At 45.1% G+C, this 20,269-nt stretch overlaps 1 protein-coding gene across 2 annotated transcripts; it reads right to left on the bottom strand.

The window, feature by feature from the left end:
• Positions 1-340: 340 nt before the first annotated feature.
• LOC135385916 (toll-like receptor 7) lies at positions 341-20,023 on the bottom strand. Of its 2 annotated transcripts, none has more exons than XM_064615539.1 (3): positions 19,643-20,023; positions 2,892-5,512; positions 341-1,128 (listed from the first exon to the last, which is right to left on the bottom strand). In XM_064615539.1, exons 2-3 carry the CDS (start codon positions 5,488-5,490, stop codon positions 563-565), a joined length of 3,165 nt encoding a protein of 1,054 aa, XP_064471609.1. In that variant the 5' UTR covers positions 5,491-5,512; positions 19,643-20,023; the 3' UTR covers positions 341-562. The 2 variants fall into 2 exon arrangements, with proteins under 2 accessions (XP_064471609.1, XP_064471610.1); XM_064615540.1 differs by lacking the exon at positions 19,643-20,023 and adding an exon at positions 13,653-13,872.
• Between the last annotated feature and the right edge of the window lie 246 nt (positions 20,024-20,269).

Below are 20,269 nucleotides of genomic sequence, written 5' to 3'. Positions count from 1 at the left end.
TTTTGTTGGGCGTCCGCTTATATAGCAGGTGGTGTCTTTGTCCCGTGGTCCACTTTCGCGTCTGGCCTTGAGACTTCCAGGAAAGAGACCTTCACTGTCCCTTTCAACTGCTGGGAAAGTTCCCCAAAATAGTTTTCCGACGATTCCGGCGATCAGCACGACAAAATGGCCGTCACACAATGGGTGCTGCCAATGAAATTTGCCCGAGAAGCTGGAGACTTCCGTTGCCTCGAGCTTAGCGCGGATGAGCCGCAAAATATTTGTCACTGATGGCCAAGCCGAAGGATAAATAGTTAAACACAGGAATAAAAGGAAAGAAAGTCACCTCTATGAATAAATGTACTGAATGATTAACAAAGTGTTTTATTGTAACATCTGGTAGATCGAACCATCGTAACTACGGACGGAATGAGCGAGCAAGCGTGTCAACAACACCACACTTTTTGTCTTATTTTATGTTCCGCGGACGAATGTCCCCTCCATAACTTGCGAGGTAAGTAGTTCTCTGAATTTATATTGTTATCACAGACTGGCACCAGTCGAGGCATAAGAGGTCAGCACTTTACGCGCAATATCCAGCGCATAACAAACTAAGTAACACAGAACACACAACAGCCATTGTCACAGCAAAGGGAACGGAAGCACTGCCTCCCATAGGTCTAACAGACCTGCACTGCAACGGACTCAAATCTCTTGCCTTTCCGGTTGAGTCCAACGCCACCAAGCACAGCTGGTAATCTACAGACGATCCTAACCCATCTATGCTGTATTCTCGATGACGGTAAGAAATGTTCTGCTCTACGGCTATGTGATTTGATGGCACTTCACTGACCACAGCCTTGAAGCCCGAGACGTCTTCTTTCGTGGCGACGTACCATGCGAAGCGTATACGATGTGACGCCGGAGAGTCGACGACCCGGAACCTGAGGTCTGTCGGCACGACGTCTTCAAAGACAGGGCTTTCCTTGGAACGACACTGAAGGTTGTCCGGGTTGACGTCGAGGAAGTGCTCGTTCTCGAGATTGGCAGGAGCATGGCAGATGACACCCTGCCATTCGGTAGCGTTGACACGATACGTCAACCATTGGCGGAGATATTTCATGCTGCAGTCGCAGGTGATAGGGTTTCCTGGAGAAGAAAAGCAAATAATCTTGCGAAAATATAACAATATTGAAACTGTTAACATGTTCAGTGTATCGTCGGTCGCCCTTGTAATATGGGCACTTGATTAAAAAAGTAATTAGTAAAAATTAGTAGAAATAAAAGAAAGAAATTTGGCCCGACGAAATCATCCGTTTTGGCAAAATGTCGGCACGCAGTTTACGATTCTGAAGCTAATACCGCCTTTACTATTTCTAAGTATGTTAGACAATTACGCAGGGCGTTTTTTTTTTTTTTTTTATGGGAGCAGCATAGACGACCGTTTTTGCGATTGCGTTATACGGCTAGGCGGACATTCTCTCGAAAAGAGTATGTAATTACTAGACGACTCATTACCTAGAATTTATCAGCTCTTTAAATGGGGACTTTCGAGAAAAAGCCAGACAACAGAATAGGCAATAATCCTCTTGTAAATGCATTCTTTCTTTCTTTTTCTTTATCCTCAAACGAGCATGTTCGTTTACATGTCCATCGCCGAATTTTGCTGCGCAAATGAGCCGAAACCGAAACCGTGCTCCTCAGGAGCGCATGACCTTCGCCGTTGAAGGCTCACCTGGTGATGGTGGTGGGACTGCTTGCCCTATAGTCGACCTCGCTTAGACGGGCAACGTCACCACTATCACAGGGAGGACCGTGCTTTCTGGGCCGACTTCACAGGGAACTGTACCGACATTTGTCTTAAAGCGTCTGAGGAAAACCCAGGGAAAACACCCGGACAACACAGCCGGCGCCCGGACTCGAATCCGGGTCATCTCCCAGTCTGTGGAATAGCATCACTATTACCACTAGCGGATGACCTGGCCTGCAGATCAGCAACTACTCCAATCATCCCCATCGCTCCATAGCATGTGGCCCTCTCATTACGTGGAATGAGCGCTGTCCTCCATGCGTTCCTGATCCTCGCGATTTCGGCTCAGTTGCAACGTGAAATTCGGCGATGGATTCCAATGGATTCCACGTAGTGCTCGTTTCAGGATTTAAAAAAAGAAGGAAGAAACAGAAACGCATATAACGAGGATGGTCTTCCACTCTGCTATCTCACTTTTCCGCGAAAGCCCTTAATTAAGGAGCTAATTAGTGAGTTATGGGTAATTAGTCGTCTAGTAGTTATATATCCTCTTCGAGAGAATGTCCGCCTGTTCGTACAACCCACCTGCAAAGGCGGTATGAGAGCAGTGCTCCCATAAGTTTTTTTTTTTTTTTTCAAGGTCTGGTGCAGTTAAAAAGAAACAACCTGAATAATGTTACAAAGTTGCAGCGCCCTCCAAAGGCACTGGTCGACTTGAACGCGAAGCGCAGAAATGTTATGGCGAATTCTGCAAATAGAACTGCTATCTTGTGCCATGGCACGCGGCAGCAGTGGCGCGTCGTCCACGGGCCGCCACAGTATAGCATCTCCTTTTCCGTGTACCCGTTCTGTTACCTGCATCCTCAAGCTCAAGGAAATACTACCATCAACTCTGTTACACTAGCTCACTTGTACTTCATTACTTTGTTCATCGAATTCCACAGGGCGTTTTCGTGCAGTGCCGGTGTGGGTTCAGCGTAGAAACGAGTGTGGTAACATGCATACTCAAGCCAGTGTAAGCTCTTCTGCTCTACAACGACCAGTGGAACTCAACATAAAATGTTGCGTACTGGCAATTTTGTTTTTATCAACAGGTTGACGCGATACGTTCCATTTGTTGTGCTGTCACTGACCCTAACCCCGAACGCCAACCAAGACTCACCTTCGTAATATATCTTCAGCCCGTTCTTTATTCTGTCCATGAACGCTTCCTCGAAGTTCTCGAAATTGTTGTACCTCAGGTCTACATGCACCAGGTTTTCCGACTCCAGGAATCCTTTTAAGTCGGCCACAGTTATTTTGTTGTGACTCACATCGACCCACTCTAGAGTGTCCGGCATAACGAGAGCATCATTCGACAGATGCCGCAGGTCATTATCTGACATGTCCAGGTGCTTCAGACTTGACAAGTTCTTGAGTACACCGGAATACATCTCGTTTATTAAATTATGACTCAAGTCCAAATGCTCCACTTTGCCCATTCCATCGTCAAATGACGTAGTTAGGACGGATAAGAAGTTGTGACTGAGATCTATGAATCTCAGCTTGTAGGGAATGTAGGGGGATTTTGGGAACGTCTTGTCTGTTACGAACGCCACTTGGTTATACGAGGCGTTGATGACTTCTAACGAAAGCAAGTCGTCGAGCAGTCCGTGCGTCTTGTTTTCTAGTTTATTAAGCGTATTGTGAGAAAGATCTAATGTGCGCAGGGAAACTAAGCCTTTGAAAGCTTCTGGAGGAATAGAAGAAATGTTGTTGTAGCTCATATTCAGTCTGAGCAATTGCAGCATTCCTTCAAAAGCGTTCGCGCTGATATTATTAATTTGATTGTGCTGGAGTTGCAGTTCGAACACCACCGGAAGCCTTCCAAAAGCCTTCTTCGGCAGCGTCGTGATATTGTTGTGCGGAAAGTTCAGGTATTGCAGCGACGTCATATCTTGCAAAGCTTCCCATGGAATCTCTGAAATGCTGTTGTTCCCCAGAGAGAGAGTTTGTAGGGTAAGAAGGTTTGCGAATGACCCTTTTTGAAGTCTGGTGAGGTTGTTGTGATCGAGGTAAAGTCGCAGCATGGAGTTCATCGAAGCAAATGTATTCGGACCGAAATGCTGAAGTTCATTGTGTTCCAGGTGGAGCTCATTGAGGGCGATTGGCAAACTGAACATTTTTCTAATACGATTATTGTTGGCCCTTATCGATCGTACACTCACCAGAGCCGACAGGCCACCGTAACTCACTTCACTGATGTTATTGTGACTGATATCCAGATCTAGTAAAGTGTGCACTGTGCCAAACATATTGTATCCCACCTTTCGAATTGCGTTATGACTGAGATTGATGTGTCTAATTCCACCTAGTTTTTCGAACACACTCCCTGTAACCTCCGTTATGTTGTTGTAGCTGAGGTCAAGCGTGTGTAGCTCATACAACTTCTTTTTTGTGAACGCTTTCCGGTTAATCTCCGCAATACTGTTGAAGCTGATATTGAGGACCTTGATTCCTGTAACGTTTGCTATGGGCACCATGTTGAGGTCGCTGACATTGTTATGGTTTAGAAGCAGTGCAGTCACGTCGGATAGGTAAAATGCCTCATTTGGCATTCCAGATATGCTGTTGTAAGATAAATCGAACACCGTCACGTTGGAGAGTTCCTGGAACGCCATTTCTCCGATGTAGCTTATGTTGTTATGGCTGAGATCGATGTGGACTTGGTACATCTTCAGGAAACCAGCGCTTGCTATCCTGGTAATCTTGTTGTAGCTCAAATCGAGTTTCTCCAGCCATTGAAACTCTTTAAATTGTTCGTAACCGATGTCTTCTAGTTGGTTGTAAGCCAAGTCGAGCGTTCGCAGGTGCTTTGCTGACACGAATGCCTTTTTGTCGACCGTCTTGATCTTGTTTCCCCTGAAGTAGATGTCACGCAAGTATCGAACTCCTTTTACCATGTTTATGTCGACCGCAGTGAGCTCATTGTTAGACATGTTCATTACTCTCAAAATGGCGTTAGTGACGAACATTGCCCTCGGAAAAGACGCAATTCTGTTGTTTGAAATGTTTAGGAACCACATGTTGGTCAGTTGATTGAAGTCCGTTCTCTGAAATGTGGTGAAGTTATTGTAGGAAATATCCAGATATTTCGTTCGTCGTACGGTACGGAAAGTATTCCTTTCGAACTTTTCAAGGTTGTTATGATGAAGGTGAAGTGTGTCGAGCCTGTTCAGACCCGTGAAAGCAGCGGCGTGAATTTTGAAAATGCGGTTATGATCTAAGCGCAGTTCCAGGAGAATATTTAAAGCTCGGAAAGCGTTTGCGGGTACGACCTCGATTCTGTTATGTGCGAGATTTAATGACGTCATATTTCCGAACCTGTTGATCAATTCAACCGGTACTTCAGTCAGATGATTATCCTCGAAGCTAAGCGCTTTTAAAGATTCGACGAAGTTGTCCATGACGTTGGGTGAGATGGTACTGAGACTACCGTGGTTGACAGTAAGGTTGATGACCTTAATGTTTTGAAACACATCACCAAAGAGGTTCCTCATGGATGCGCGGGTGATGGTGAGGTTCGCGATGACATGTTCGACGTTATTTAGACCTCTAGACATCATAGCGAGGTTGACGCCATCACAGAGAACATGCTGCCCGCTGTCCTCGCTCCTTGTGCACTTGCAAGGGTATAACTGTGTTTGGCTTTTCGGGCAAGTCACTGCCGCCCCTGCGATGGATGTTGCCAGTCCAAGAAGGACGATAAGCGTCAGCCCCATGTCCGCTGCTACGTCGGAGGACCTGTGTGATGAGAGGAGAAAATACGCAATATCAGGAACAGCACTACTTAAACGATAGTCTTTGTCATTATTTGAGTTACATTATACTACAGAATTGTACATTTTACTGCGGAGTAATCGAGTGGAATGTTTCCAGAATGCCTGTGGTCGCGTTACAGCTTATGAGAAAAAGCCCTTACTTGTATGCATTGGTAAAAGATAAACAAAAACAAACTACTTGGTGTTCAGCTTAAGCAGCTTTCGTATTATCAACTAGATGGCACTGGTCTCGTAAAAGGGCGTGGAAATCATTGTCAAACAACTGACCTTCGATCTATGCTACGCGGTCACCGTTAATTGCTTCGATGAGCTAACACTACCATTTCAAATAAACATTATGTTCTGCTGATTCGTTTTTCCAGTTCGCGCTCTTTAGCTCTCGAAGTCTAGCTCTCGTAGTCTCCTCTTTGAACATCGTACCACCAGCAACCCCCCCCCCCCCCCCCCACCGAGTGATGGCTATCCCGAGCAGTCAGCATTTGACGTCTCTACAACAGACACCAGTGAATACCCCCCCCGCCCCATTTACTTTACTTACCAGCATATATCAGTATGATTCTGTTGTCATTTGTTTTTGTTAAAGGAAAATTCATTAATACTATAACATCAACTGGCTCGTTTTGATTTTGTTTGTTAGTGTTTCCTGAGTGAGAGGGGGGTCACGTTGGGTAGACGAGCGGTCTGCCTGCCTGTTTCCTGAGGTCATGCATAATTTTATTAGTAGTATCTTTCCGTTTCTCTCTCCCTCTCTATCCGCGCACTTCGGTATTTCAATCTTTTACAATCCGAAGAAAAGGTTATGTCGCACGGAAATTCAGTGCAGTCCAAAAGTACTAAAATCGTGTCAGAGGGACGTCACCTCACGGCACAACTGCCGTAAAAAAAAAAAAAAAAAGAACTGTTTCGTTTTCTGCAAAGGTGGCATCAGTGAAAATTGCAAGTGCTGCGAGAGCTACACGGAGAAAAGTGGCCCTCGTCATTAGCGGTCGTGTATTTTCTCTGCGTGTTTGCTCAAGGCTGACTGGATTCCTACCGACCTCGCTCGCCCTGAGCGTGGAGGCAGAAAACTTGATCGCTATCGTGAGGGAAGGATAAGTGGACAGCTACGCAACCAGTTCCACAATTGGCGTTGCCACGTTCAATATGTTAGCTCGACCCTTTCAGGCGTATCAGATGCCTGGTAACGTTCGGGCGAATCCTCTGCCGCCCAGGGATTCATGATGTCTTCATGCTTGCATTTCGCATTTAAGCTGCGGAAAGTAATCGAGCTGATGCCTAACGGAACAAATGTATTATTGAGGGACACAACTCTGAAGGGCGGCTGCACAACGGGAGGGGTTCTGCAACACGACACGTGTTTTGCAATGAAGCGCGCGACCAGAGATAAACAATCCAGCGCATGGAGTATTAGGTGCGCTGATGAAAGGTTACGGAGCTATTTTGTGTGTGTGTGTGGGGGGGGGGGGGGGGGAGGCGCTGTTACTTGGAGAAGTCCCTACACTTATTAGGGAGTTTTAGTTTACCGCTACCGGAAGCCCAGTAGACGACGTACCGCGTCTACCGCACCTAATATACACAGATAAGATTCTGAATCACGCACGCTGTCTTTGGTTCCGGAACTTACAGTAACATAACGGTGACGTTGCCAACGGTCAGGGCCAGCTATAGGGGGGGGGGGGGGGTAAGGCGACCGCCTTAGGCCCCGCGCACGAAGCCCTCAACTTTTTTTTTTTAATATCAAGTATGCACTTCATCGTGTGAAACAGGCTCCGCGATATGTCTTTTGCCTCAGGCCCCGCACACCCCTAGCACCGGCCCTGCCAACGGTATCACCTAATCACTTGAACTGCCGTCTCCATCACCATCATCCTTCATTCTCTACAATTAGCCCTGGGGCAGCGCCCCAGGGCTAATATAATAATAAACCAGCGGCATGGCCGGCCGGGTTATGACGTACCCCCCTTCGTTGGTGGAGGTCTTGCTGAAGACTGGGAGGTGGTGGGTTCGAATCCTACCACCGGCTGTGCTGTCTGAGGTGTCCCTGGGCTTTCCGAAGACTTTCCAGACGACTGTCAGCACAGTTCGCCCTGAAGTCACCCCAGGACGCGTGCTAACCCCCTGTCCCCCACTCCTTCCTGCTGTCCTCTCTCCATCTGTCCACATCAGTACGCCGCTCATAGCCACAGTTGCTTCGCGGCGCTAACACGGAATCAAAAATAATAATAATTTGGAGTAGATTTGCACGTAAGGAGAATAATTGATTGAGTAGTAAAAGAAAAATTGAGATAAGCTCTATCGTTTCCGCTACTTGCCGCGACTTCGTAATACCAATCGCGGACAACGATACCTGTCGTTCTGAAGCGCCAGACTTCCTTCACAAGAGACGTCAATGGCGCAACCCCAGGCGACTCCTCATGTAATTGCTGTCCGACGTGTGGGATCAACAGACCTTCATATAAACCGTCTGCCGGCTTCTCAAACAGCAGCGTCGGCTTAGGCGCAACGCAAATGAGATTTCGTGTAGCCTACACCGTCGCCTTCCTTATTAAGCTCAGCACACGCAGGGAAAGAAGTGCGTTACCTTCGGTGTCTGTATCAGCCGGGTTGGAAGCCGAGAGCTGTTATCGGGTTTTCCATTTTTATCTTTATTTTCTTCTCTGTTTCTTGCACTGCAGGCATGTACCAGATTCATATCCCGTTAACGAACTGAAGAAAGTTTAGAGTATATATGTATCGTGCTCTTTTCTCGAGTTATGGAGTAGCGTGTTCGTCCGAGTTTTATCCATCATTTCATCATCGCTTGGGATGTGGGCTATCGACCGAGATATCATTGAGCATGATGGCCAAGGCAGCACCAGCAACCTGCGCTGTGTGCACTGACGAACTACCTCAAGGACATACGTGCCAAAATAATCTAATAAATCTAATAAATCATTCAGTGCTTTCACACGCCAAGCGTCCTGGAACAGCGGGTCGCACCAGTGCGACCTACGTTTCCATTTTTTCTTTCTATTGCTATTTCTATCATTGAGCATGACGGTGTACTCAGACATACGGGTGTACAGAAATGTATTTAAAGTAAAATTCTAAGTACTGAAAGGAGAACGTATTTAAGATAGAGTACAAATACTTGGAAAACAAAGTAAAAAGAGTAGAGTAGTATAGACTCTAAAAAGTACTTAAGATACGTTAAGATATTTAAGTATTGGTTCGTTATCGTCGCATATAAGAGTTGCATTCCACAGTATTCGTCCGTGAATCTTCCTCTCTTTCCTTGAAAAATAATCTGCTTGGCCAGTTGTTCTCCTTTTCCACAATGTATCGAAAACAAGAAGAAACACACAATGGAAGCATGGGTGTCACTGTGGTGAGCAATGGTATATGTACCTTGCTGTGAAACTGTGTGCTCTTTCATTCATTCTTATTGGAAATAGCACGAGTAGAAACGAAGATGGGTTGGCCACAAGCTGGGAGGCCAACAACGGCAAGCTGCAACACCAGCGGACCGCCACAGGTTCGACATTGTAGAGGTGAGAGTGAATTTAATTTCTCCGGATGCAAGAACACACAAGATTTACTATAAAACAGTGATTCAACTGGTGATGTCCTTAAGAATGGCAATGCGTGTTCGCTTCAGTACTATTTTCACCCAGATTTTTGTGAGGTCACTGAGATACACAGTAAGTAATTGATGAACTGACGCTCGTGGCTGTAATACAAGAAATACCTGATTACATAACTTCTTCAACTAAAGTATCCCCCTCCCACCTGATTACATAACTTCTTCAACTAAAGTATCCCCCTCCCCACTTCATCGTCAGAATATAGGGCAATTGTTGTTGTTGTTCAACTAAAGTAAAGAAAAGCAACCCACAATATTGGATACGTAAACCGTATGCGCTTAATTACTGTGTAACTGTCCTGTCAATATGGTATATATGACCCACGATCCCGTAAACATAGAACTTTCCCAAAGCAATGTTGCGATATGGTGTCGAATGTTATCCAACAATAAATATGTGGAAATATGCGACAACTGGACTTCATGTGGTCAAGAAGGAAAAAAAAGACGGATTTCTCCCCAAAGCAATCAGTGAGAATTTCCTGACATAGTTGCGCACCATGATCAACAACAAAACAAAAACAATCAGGTGAGATAGAGCTGTGACAAAAGCAAAATCAGTCATCACTTATTATTATATTAGGGCTCGGAATTCTGAGCCGTGTTTAAAGTCCCTGGATTTCGGAATTTCTAGTTGTGGTTCCGGGGGATTACTGGACGGGATCGGAATTTCTGTGCGACTGTCCCGACAAGGTCGTGTACGACTGTATCTATCCACATGCTCACCCACGTTATTGCACACAGCAATACAGTGCGCGTTTTCTACCTGCGTTGATGCGTTTTGCTCTCCTCTCTTTTTCTTCCTCGTTAGTAGACGTTATATTCCTGACATACCTTTCCTCCCTTTCTTTTTTTTGTTTTGTTTTTTTCAATAAACATATCCCCCTGTGCTCTTGTCTGGGGTAGTCGCGTCTAGTTTTCTGGAAGGGCTGCCTCTGTTTTTCCTTCTAACTTCCAAATCAACATATTGATGAAGATAAAAAGAACAAAAAACTGGAAGAAGATATGGGATGTTAATATTTTCTGTAGAGATCGGAAGAATCCTTGTGGAAGAGTCCTTGGCGGACGAATCGGATCGGAATCTTTTGTGATTTCGGAAGAGTTTTAATGCTACTTGATGGCTGACCTCGACTATGGTCAGTTGGGTCGGTAGCTAACGTATTTGGTATGTGTCGTAGATGACGATTTCGGGTTGCAACGATTATTTTTGCGCATAAAGGTCTCCTGAAAACAAAGGACTTGGCATGAAAATGTCCCGGGATCACGGGATCGGAAGCGTAGACAATATACGGATTTTTCAATTATCAGAGGTAGAACCTGCGATATTGGTATTCGCTGATAATTTTCAACCTCGTTTTGTTGTTCGGCATCGGTGGATCAGTTTGTACTTGGTAGCGTGTCCGCCTACTCCCCTACTCCGCGTGTCATCCCCATATCATCGTCATCATGTATCTCTCTCTCTCTCTCTCTCTCTCTCTCTCTCTACTGAACCCAACGCTGTGGGTTCGAACCATGCCAAGTACGCAAGCAACTTGGTGGCAGGGTATACAAGTTGCTTAGACACGCCGTGTTCTGCAAGGGACGTTAAATACGGCGCGCCTAGAGTCACTAAGTAAGCTTCACTTCAGAGTATCGACACTGAGGTCCAAGGGAGAGCAGGAGTGCCATCTTGTTTCCGCACCACACCGGTACCATCCCCAGTTGAGGGTCAAAGGCACCTGACATAATGCTCGCTGTTGGATAGAAAAAGGTCTATGATTGTTGTGCGATAATCCATGTATTGTCCACCAGAGCGTCCCGAGGATGTCATGGTGAGCTCGCGCTGCATTGCCCCGTAAAATGCGCCTGAAGTGCGCGTGCGTGTGGCTACCGTGGCACGGAAACAAGATGGCGCATGCTCGCTCTTGGAACTCAGTGTCGATACTCTGAAGCGAAGCTCATTTAGTGACTCTAGGCGCGCCGTATTCTGGGTTTTCAGCGCACGTCATCGAAGCCTCAGGTGGGCAAAACTAATCCACAAACCGATTACTGTGGCGCCGCTCATGATCACAGCGTCTCGCGACGTAAACTCACGAACTATGACCATGATTGCAAACAACTCTGGAAAAAGAGGCTATTATGGTGTTTGGTTCACGTTGCTTACGAAGTCCTAACAGCATTCCTCACATTTGCGAGTAGCTCGCCAAATACAAACATGTCACGCATAGTCGAAGGGGAAATAATTAAGCAATGAAGGAATTTTTCATTCCGTCCGTGCGGTCGACGTAGACACTACCGATATGTCCTTCCTGTCTTTGCAAGGAGAAAAAAGAAGCAATAGACTGTTCTTAGACAACTATATTTGCGGCTTCTTGCACATCTTTAACGGGATCCAATTAAGGAGCATCGGGAAATATTCGCGAATATGTCGGTTCATGCGCCACGTAACACGGATTAGCACCGCTTTCGATCTATAGTATGCTAACAACAACAATAATAACACACAGACGACACTAATATATTTGTTGATGCCAAGACAAAGGTCTATTTCGTGAGGCGAACCTGGTTCTTGGTAAACTATCACTATGGTTATCGTTGAATAAACTGGTACGTAACTTTACAAGATCTAACTATGTTGTATTTCATCCCACTCAGAAATCCTTAAACTTACATAACTTAAACGTCTACTTTTCGTCGCATGTGCTCACCCCGGCCACGTCCGTAATATTTTTAGGTGTCAAGCTAAATGAACATCTTAGTTGGCACAAACACGTTACAGCTATTCGGAAGAAAATGCTACTAGGCTTACACGCTCTGTCTAGAATTAGAACACTACTTCGTCTTCATATTCTTAAAATTTACTATTCATTAATCCACTCGCATCTAAATTACGCACTTAAAGCCTATGGACTTACTTATCGAAGTGTCCTCCAACCGCTTTTACTAATACAAAAAACGTGCACTACGCATAATATTGAAGATACAACCAAGGGAGTCGATTACATTTGCATTTAGTCTCTTCTCCGTTCACCGCTTAATATACACATCAAACTTTCCTCACATAGTTCATTTTGTATGTTTTTCTTCTTCATATCACCTTCGCAGACATGACATTTACATTAGGCTGCCCGCACCACGCACAAATCTTGAAATGCATGAGCTAAGCTATGTTGGACCAAAGATCTGGAACTCTTTGCCTATAGATCTAAGAAAAATAAATAGAATGTTTTCATTTAAACAGAACTTACGGTTAATGCTTCTGGCAGAGCTATAACATCTTTGGATTTTTTTGTCTTGTTCATATCGTTATTGTTTATGATTATCGTTATACATGGTGTTCATTAAGCGCAGCAGTTTTATGTTGCAATGTGTATGGGTGCTGTAATTATTATTTCTCCTTTTTGTCTCTTTTTCCAGCTATGTGATGTGGTAGCCTCTTTGTTTTGTTTTTTTCAGACTCACAAGAAGTGTTTCATTTGTGTTTTTGTATTGTGTATAGTCGGGACTGCCTAACAGGCCTTGCCTAGCAGTTCCATATTTAAGAGCGTTAGTGTATTGTGTTAATAAAAAGTTTGAATTTGACGATGACAGTGCCGTAAGCTGTTTCACCACTGGCGATCAGACCCTACCCTACTACATGTGAGACATTGCATGAATGATATGAGGATGACGTGGAATGAGTTAAGTACGAGTGGTTCCGGAACGGTGTCCACAACAAAAAAAAGAAAAAAAATAAGCTAAAATGAGGAAATCTATAATATGCTAGTAGTTCTAGTACACTGCCTGAAATAGTGGCACCGTATTCGCACACACACACACCCTTCTCCCCAGACTCAAGATGGACCACTGATGTGACATGAGCTGGCAACGGAACACTGCCTCCAACCTCCTGCGCGAATATACAATTCCCACGGATCACCTTCGAGGCAGTTCTGCCAAAAAGTATTCCCACACGACAGCGATGAGTTTTACAATACGTCACTCGCATTAATCCTGGTTACCCGAACATCAGCTATGAACACACAGGTAATCTGTGAACAAGAAATATATGAACAGGTGATGAACAAGGCGGTTTGCCGCTAAATTTGTGGCTCACTACCCCAGGACACACTGGTCAGTACTATATGATATGAAATAAAGTGGTGATGGGTGAGTAATAATCACTGTCCTTCGCACGACAAAGTTGCGTCCGCAGCGTAACATCCATAGCACTAACCTGCAGTCACCGCATGAGTGCCTCATGACCAGGTAATATCATTGCACAAGGCATAACAGTCACAATTGAGTTGAGTCTAGCTAAACCGTGTAAAAGGAGGACCAGTGTCCCGTGGAAAGTCCAGGTGTGACAACAGAACTTGGTATGCGGCTTCGACCAATCAACAACAATCGTTCCGTTGAAATCCCGAAACGACTTTCAGGTGTTGCAATCGCACAACGGATATAGCATCATTGGCCTCGGTTCACCTTGCACCCCAAAGAGGAAAACTAAATTACATCTTACCTTCCTGGGCGAGCTTGCTGTGCCGTACTGGGCTCATTGCGGTGCACTTCGAAAAAGTTTGGCTATTATTGAAAAGAAAGCGAGTTTTTGGTTCGTTGGGAACCCTCCACCTCCTCGTTGAGGATTGTCTTGGAAAGTACGTGTTTCGAATGCGCCCACGGTGGCGGCGTCCCCCTCAGCAGCCACGCCTACCGTCGTCTTTCCCCCGCATGCAGGGCGGCCGAAGCCCCCGGTCACGTCCGCGAAATAACCGCTGCTTCCACACTTCGTTCCGCGTGGCCAGTGTTTGCCTACGTCAGTTATGTGACGGCTAATGAGGATGCTTCTTATGCGGCATTCGTACAAAGGGTAGCCCGCGAATGTGCAGACTCGCATTTTAATCCCTACAAAGCGACGCTACTCTTTGCCAGAGTGAACGGTGGACGACTGTCAGCTGTAAGAAGTAGCCGGTGTAGCCAAATGTTACGCGATAAATTCTGTATACCAGAACGTTGAGTAAGCTTTCGTGGCTACAGAAAATCCTCGTGGAATCCTGCATAAAATAACAGTATATGCTGTGGCTACAATTGACTGCTTAGATTACATTGATTTAGCATCAAACTTTCTCTACCGTAGCGAGGGAGAAGTATATGTTTATTTTCTTTAAAGGTACCGGTACCGGTAATTTTGTAAAAGGTCTCTTACAGAAACGCTGTGCTGACAGTGCAAACACTGCTTAATACCGCGGCCATTCGAAGGTTTGAGTACTGAGGTTAAGTTTGTTTACGGAGATTTATTAAACGTCATGAACATACAGACCTTGTTGCCGTCACTGATCTCGTTGCTCAGTGCTCGTTGTCGTTCTTCGTTCATGTGGTGTGACCCGCGTGACATCGCCCTTGTATTTTGCGCAGAATACTTTTACGCAAGATTCATGCACACAAAAAATAACACACCCTGCGGTTCCAACTGGACAGTTCAGTTGCGGAGCACGTTTTACATGTCTTAGTGTGTGTACATGTCGCACGCAACCACAATCACCGAATTTACGAGTAAGTATACATATTCCAGCAAGCATGCATTGACCGCAGCTGTGCGCCACTCAAATGCGCCGAGAGAGATATGTTAGCGTTCGCACACCATTTGTGCGCGATTCACGTACATGGAGGTTCGACGAAGAAAGTTACTGTTGTCTCCACGATGTCGAAGAACGGTGCAATATAGTCGAAGGTACGAAATATGAAAGCCATATCACGCTCCCTCAACATTATCTCGTAGAGTATTTCGAAAGGGTATTGAAGGACCATGGCCATGCGAAAGGAGCGACCAAAAACTTTTTGTAAAGGTCACTTCTCGTCAATCTTCCCATGAAGGTCACCAATCGTTGTCCACATTTCGAAGTACAATTAAAGTTTTCGCCCTGAAGCCCATAGTCACGTGCTGTAACAATTTCGCTGCTCTATTTCCTCTTAGCGAAATGTTCTCCTCGATTCCTTTTTGCTAACAACAACAACGATTAACTTCTGACCGATGAAGTGGGGAGGTTTTCCTTCTTTCTAAGAAGGTAAGATATGTTCTCTATTCCTGTTGTCACGGCAAAACGTCGTATAGCATCCGGTGCCAACGTACCAAGAACGGCACCTGCGGACGAAAATTCCGAAAGAAAAATTATTCACTTGACAAGTCCATACATCACCCGGTATGCACGAAATTAAAGAAAAGGGAGCGCTTTACAGGCAGTGCGAAAATGTGACGAAGTGGACTAGAAGTTGCTAAACAACTTTCGCAGTCACCGTTTGTTATATAGCTCGGGGTAAATGACACGACGCTGCTCAAGAGGTGTGTGTCTCTTTTGCACATTATGCGCAAATTGCGTCGCCCAGCTTGTGTCAGCGTTTCGTCACGGCTGCGATAATCGGTCTTGCCTATGACTGGAAATCAGGGAACGAGGAATAAATAGATCACAGACAGTATCTCATGATAATGTCGGAATGTGGGGACGTGAGAGCTCTGCTTCTGAAGAACTGCATCCACCGTTTCGAAGCGTCCTTGGTGAAGCCTCTTATAGGAAAATACACAAAGTACAAAACAAAAAAATAATACGTTCGTATTATTGTAGAAATAGTAAAAATAATACATATGGTAATGATGGTATGGCAATAATGGTAAAATAATGCACAGAGTACAAAACATAAAACTAATACCTTGGTATTATTTTTCTGTTTTGTACTCTGTGTATTTTCACGGTCTCTCAAGTACTGGAGCAGACAGACCGGACCCCGTCGGCACTAACATATCCTCTTTTCCTTAATCTTCTTTTCAATCTAATCTAACCTACGTCATTTTTCAAGTATTTTGTTTGTTTGTTTTTGTACAAAAACTTTGTTTTGTACGTTTGTACTACTGGAGTACTTTTGCGCCCGAAGACCCACAAAACGTTACGAAGTCCGCAGGATCATTGCCCTAAATATACACGCCAAGGTCTGCGTCACCTTTGGGACTTCCTGTCATCAACAGGCCTCTCCACCCTGCTTTGATTACCGGACCCCTTATCATATCCATCATCATCTCTCATCACGTACAAGTGGCACTGGGGCAGCGCCCAGCCTGCTGGCCGGCATCAGCCCCATCTCATCATCGTATCTCTATTTTTGTGTGTGTGTGTGTGTGTGCCCTAAATATGTCATACCTTGCCGTATGATTATCTTTTCGTCCAAGTAGTGATTGTCGCACACATTACTAACCTCAGTTACTGTACTCTTTGGTACCCCTGTCTCCCACTCTGTCCTGCTGACCTCTCTCCATCTGTCCACCTCTGTATGCCGCTCATAGCCACAGTTGCTTCGCGGCGCTAACACGGAATAATAAAAAAACTACTCTTTGGAAGGGGCGATTCTCATTTCCGGGCTTCTAAGGTCGAGTAAACTTGCACTGAAGGACAGTCTGTTTGAAAGATTCTCATGCTTAAAATGTGACCAGAAGAAACTAAGCGATATCGGATGAATGATTTCGCGAATGGTTTGGTTCACCTGATCATTTCAGTATCACATACTGACCAATGCGCCCTGAGGTATAGTGGACGACAAATTAAGCGGCACATTTCTTGGATTGAATTGGAAAAAGAAACGTATGGAGAGGTTAGTCCCGACCCAGTCAGAACTGGCTACTCCAAAACGTGTTTGTGGGTGAAAAAAAAAGAGCTAGAAAAAAGAGAACAAACAAACAAACGAACGAACAAAAACAGGAAAGGGGTAGAGTGGGTGTAGCAGGATAAAGCATAAAGGAAAACGAGGGAAAGGAAAGGGGGAGACGGTAGGCACCGAGAAACACTCACTGCACAATGTCAGATACGGTGCGAACACAGTGTCACAGGTGTTGGCGCATTTCTTATTAATCGTCACTTCATCGATTTGTTGTTAGTGCCATAGCAGTAAATATTTATGCTTCTTATTCATTAATAATACGTGTGCTCCACTTGAGAACCGAAGCATTATTATTACTCGTATTTACTGGCATTAAAATACAAAATATGGGTACGACTTTCTACGCCTGGTCCAGAACAGTAATTCAATTGTTTAAACTAATCAGCGTTACCTCACCAAGTATTCAGAATACAATGGGCAGAGGTTAGTCTTAATAGCTGACACGTGCAGCACCCTCAATGCCTGCACTCATTCTATCTGTTCTTGACGTCTACCAGCCTGCTGGACTTCCGCTGATCTCAGAACTTTTGGCATGAACGCGGAGATGTGTCTTCACAGCATTCGACCCGGGGGAGGGGGGGTATATGTTTATTAACAAAGAAAAAGAGAGGAAAGGTTAGCCAGGCACAGAGCCGACTTGCTATTCCAAAAATAAAAAAAAAACGGGAAAACGAAAGAAAGAAGAAAAGAGGCACTAGAACAACGTCACATGCAGTTCGCGAGTCCTGAGACTCGGTGAAAACCGAGGAGAGTGGGCCGGATGAACTACTATTCCCATCAGTTACGACGCACCCGCGTGTGTCACGTGTGTGTGTGTGTTTGTATGCCTCATCTTATTTCATTATCATCCCACTCATATATTATCCCACATGCACTGAGGTATGGTACCGAAATTGTTGCGGTGAAACACCTCATCTCATCGTCATCCACGTAGTTGTTGATAGCTGGCAACAGTCTCATGTCACCATCACCCATGTGAAATATGGGCATTAACGTGTATACATTATATGTATATTGCATAAGTAACGCATGTTATTGTTTACATACCGATGATCTACCCATAGGCCCAAATTGAGAACAAACGTTTCATCGGGAAAGGAACATATGTGCACTTCCATGAAAATAATAATATTAGCTCATGGTAAAGGGCTCAAGGGGTCATCGACTTAAACAGTCTGTGCTAGTAACACTCGTAAAGAAGATAGTCCTGCCTAATATGGCACGCACCAGGGACGTGTAACAAGAGTGTACGTGGAATGTACTGCGTCGGTTTATGAACAGTTCCGGAATAATCACAAGCCCTCTCCTCCGGCGACATAGGAAATGCGACTTTTTCATTGTTATATAAGTGTTAAGAGCGGTCAGCCAATACTCGGCTTGCTACTCTTCATACACACACACACGCATGTTTGTGAATTATTACAGGAATATATGCGTCTCTTGATCCGGCGCCCACAAAAGAGTACGTTCCTGCACTCTACGACATTTTTCTCAGTTCGCTGAATGTTTGTGCGAGGATTTATATGATCGCGTTGCGTGATGGCAAGCCGCGTAAATGTTATTAAAATCATTTAGAGAACAGTGCTTAAAATGACTGCTTACAAAGAGCGACATTCAAAACTTTGCACTATAGATTCCGTTTCGTGAAAATGAACAATGCTAGTCTCCCGGTTATTCTAGACGCGGTTTACATTTAAGGGCGGGGTTAGAAAAGGCTGTGGCATCGTTTGTCAAACTTTTTCTTCCCTGAAAAACAGGTCGGTAGTTAGCATTTTTCCTCTCGTGACACCCTATTATTAATGATGTGGACGTGTATCGAATGGCGATAACAGAGTAACTGGCAAGGGAGACTATAAACGATCATTCTCATGCCCTGCCTGTGTGAAAGCTAATTTGCGTGGACGACCTTGTTTCTTTTTCACGCTTCAGTATTGTGTATGTGTCTGCCGCGAACTGAGGTTCAGAATGTAAGACAGTATACGCCATCTTTGTATGCGTCGTTTGCGATGGAAAAATGTCTCGTTAAATGCTTTCTGTTCACGAAGAAGGCCTTGAATATTACGTTCGTCAGGTTCTAGGTAGTCTCACCTGCTGTATAGGTACTAGTCACTACTAATCGCTTTATGTTCAATATACGCGCCGTTTATAAACATACCCATGTAGCGTCTTCTACACGAGGTTATAAGAAAGTGAAAACTATGTACCGTACTCCCAAGAAAATTTGCGAGGCCAATCGTTCGGGATATCCGAAGGAGAGTGGTCGGTAATCGTTCTCGCTTTGCACTAACGCGGCGCGACTCTACTGCGTTTGACGTTTCGACGCCTGACAGAATGTATCAACGCTAAAACAGAAATAGTAACATGTCTGAATTCTAAGGCTGACCTGTCTCTGCTCATACAAGGCAAGCAAGCAAGCCTGAACGGTCTTCTGAGTTGTTCAAATGTGATTGACGTCGTATTACAAACATGCATTTTATTCACTGTGCATCATTATGACCTATCAATTCACGAGCCCCGTTTTATGTATGCAGTGATATTAGTTGAAGGACAGACAGTCACGGAACTGGCGACATTAGCGCCCAGTATGCTCAACTGTACTATGCCACTTGTACACAATGCTCACCCCCTTGTCGCTCTTTCTCCTGTCAGCACGTACGAGCTGGGTATTCAGAGTCAGAGAAAGCGACGGCGTAAAAGCTATTTCACATTATTCTATTACGACCACGAAGTTAAACGGTGAAGGCAGTGCGCGAATTTCTGTGCTCAGCAGTCATAGCTCGGTCTTTCGGATACTTCCCAAGTACTTACGGAATTTTTCACTTGACGCACTTGTAGTCTTGTGGCATCCTCGCACGCGAACACTCGAAGACCTGCAGTTCCTCTCGACACATATAGCACTGGCTTGCAAACCAAGGCGAGACACACTATCACGAGAACGCTGAGCAGACCACAACACTCGCACCCCTTACGAAGTATTAGAAACAAACATATCCACGCTGCTTTCTTCCGCGATGACGAGCCTCTATGTCACGAACGCAAAAGACGGACAATTTTTTTCTGTGAAATACACCAGTGCTATTGAAACTTCACGTAATGTTGTATTACACATCACCGCGGGATGCCGTCGTAGACGGAAGTGACGGTCTGACCTAAATCCAACGTTTCTTTGAGAGAGTGCATGTGGGTCACGAGTTGCTCCTCCGTTTCGTACTGCACGGACGATGGTATACTACCTGTTCCTCCCTCTCTCAAACTAGATGAGAGCGAGGCGAAAAGAGAGAGTGCATGGAGCTCACTGAATGGAGCTTTACCATACTTTAGTGGTTTCACTCGACGAGGGTTGACAGTCCGGCGCGTGCCCACGCATTCAACTCGCACTGTTATGGCTGGGACTCCCACAGCGTGCTACATGCAATGGGCTCTTAAAAAGAAGGC

The sequence above is a fragment of the Ornithodoros turicata genome, chromosome 2 (genome assembly GCF_037126465.1).
Source record: "Ornithodoros turicata isolate Travis chromosome 2, ASM3712646v1, whole genome shotgun sequence".
Taxonomy (NCBI): Eukaryota; Metazoa; Arthropoda; class Arachnida; order Ixodida; family Argasidae; genus Ornithodoros; species Ornithodoros turicata.
The sequence above is the reverse complement of the archived record's forward strand: the minus strand, read 5'-3'. Positions and strand labels throughout refer to the sequence as shown.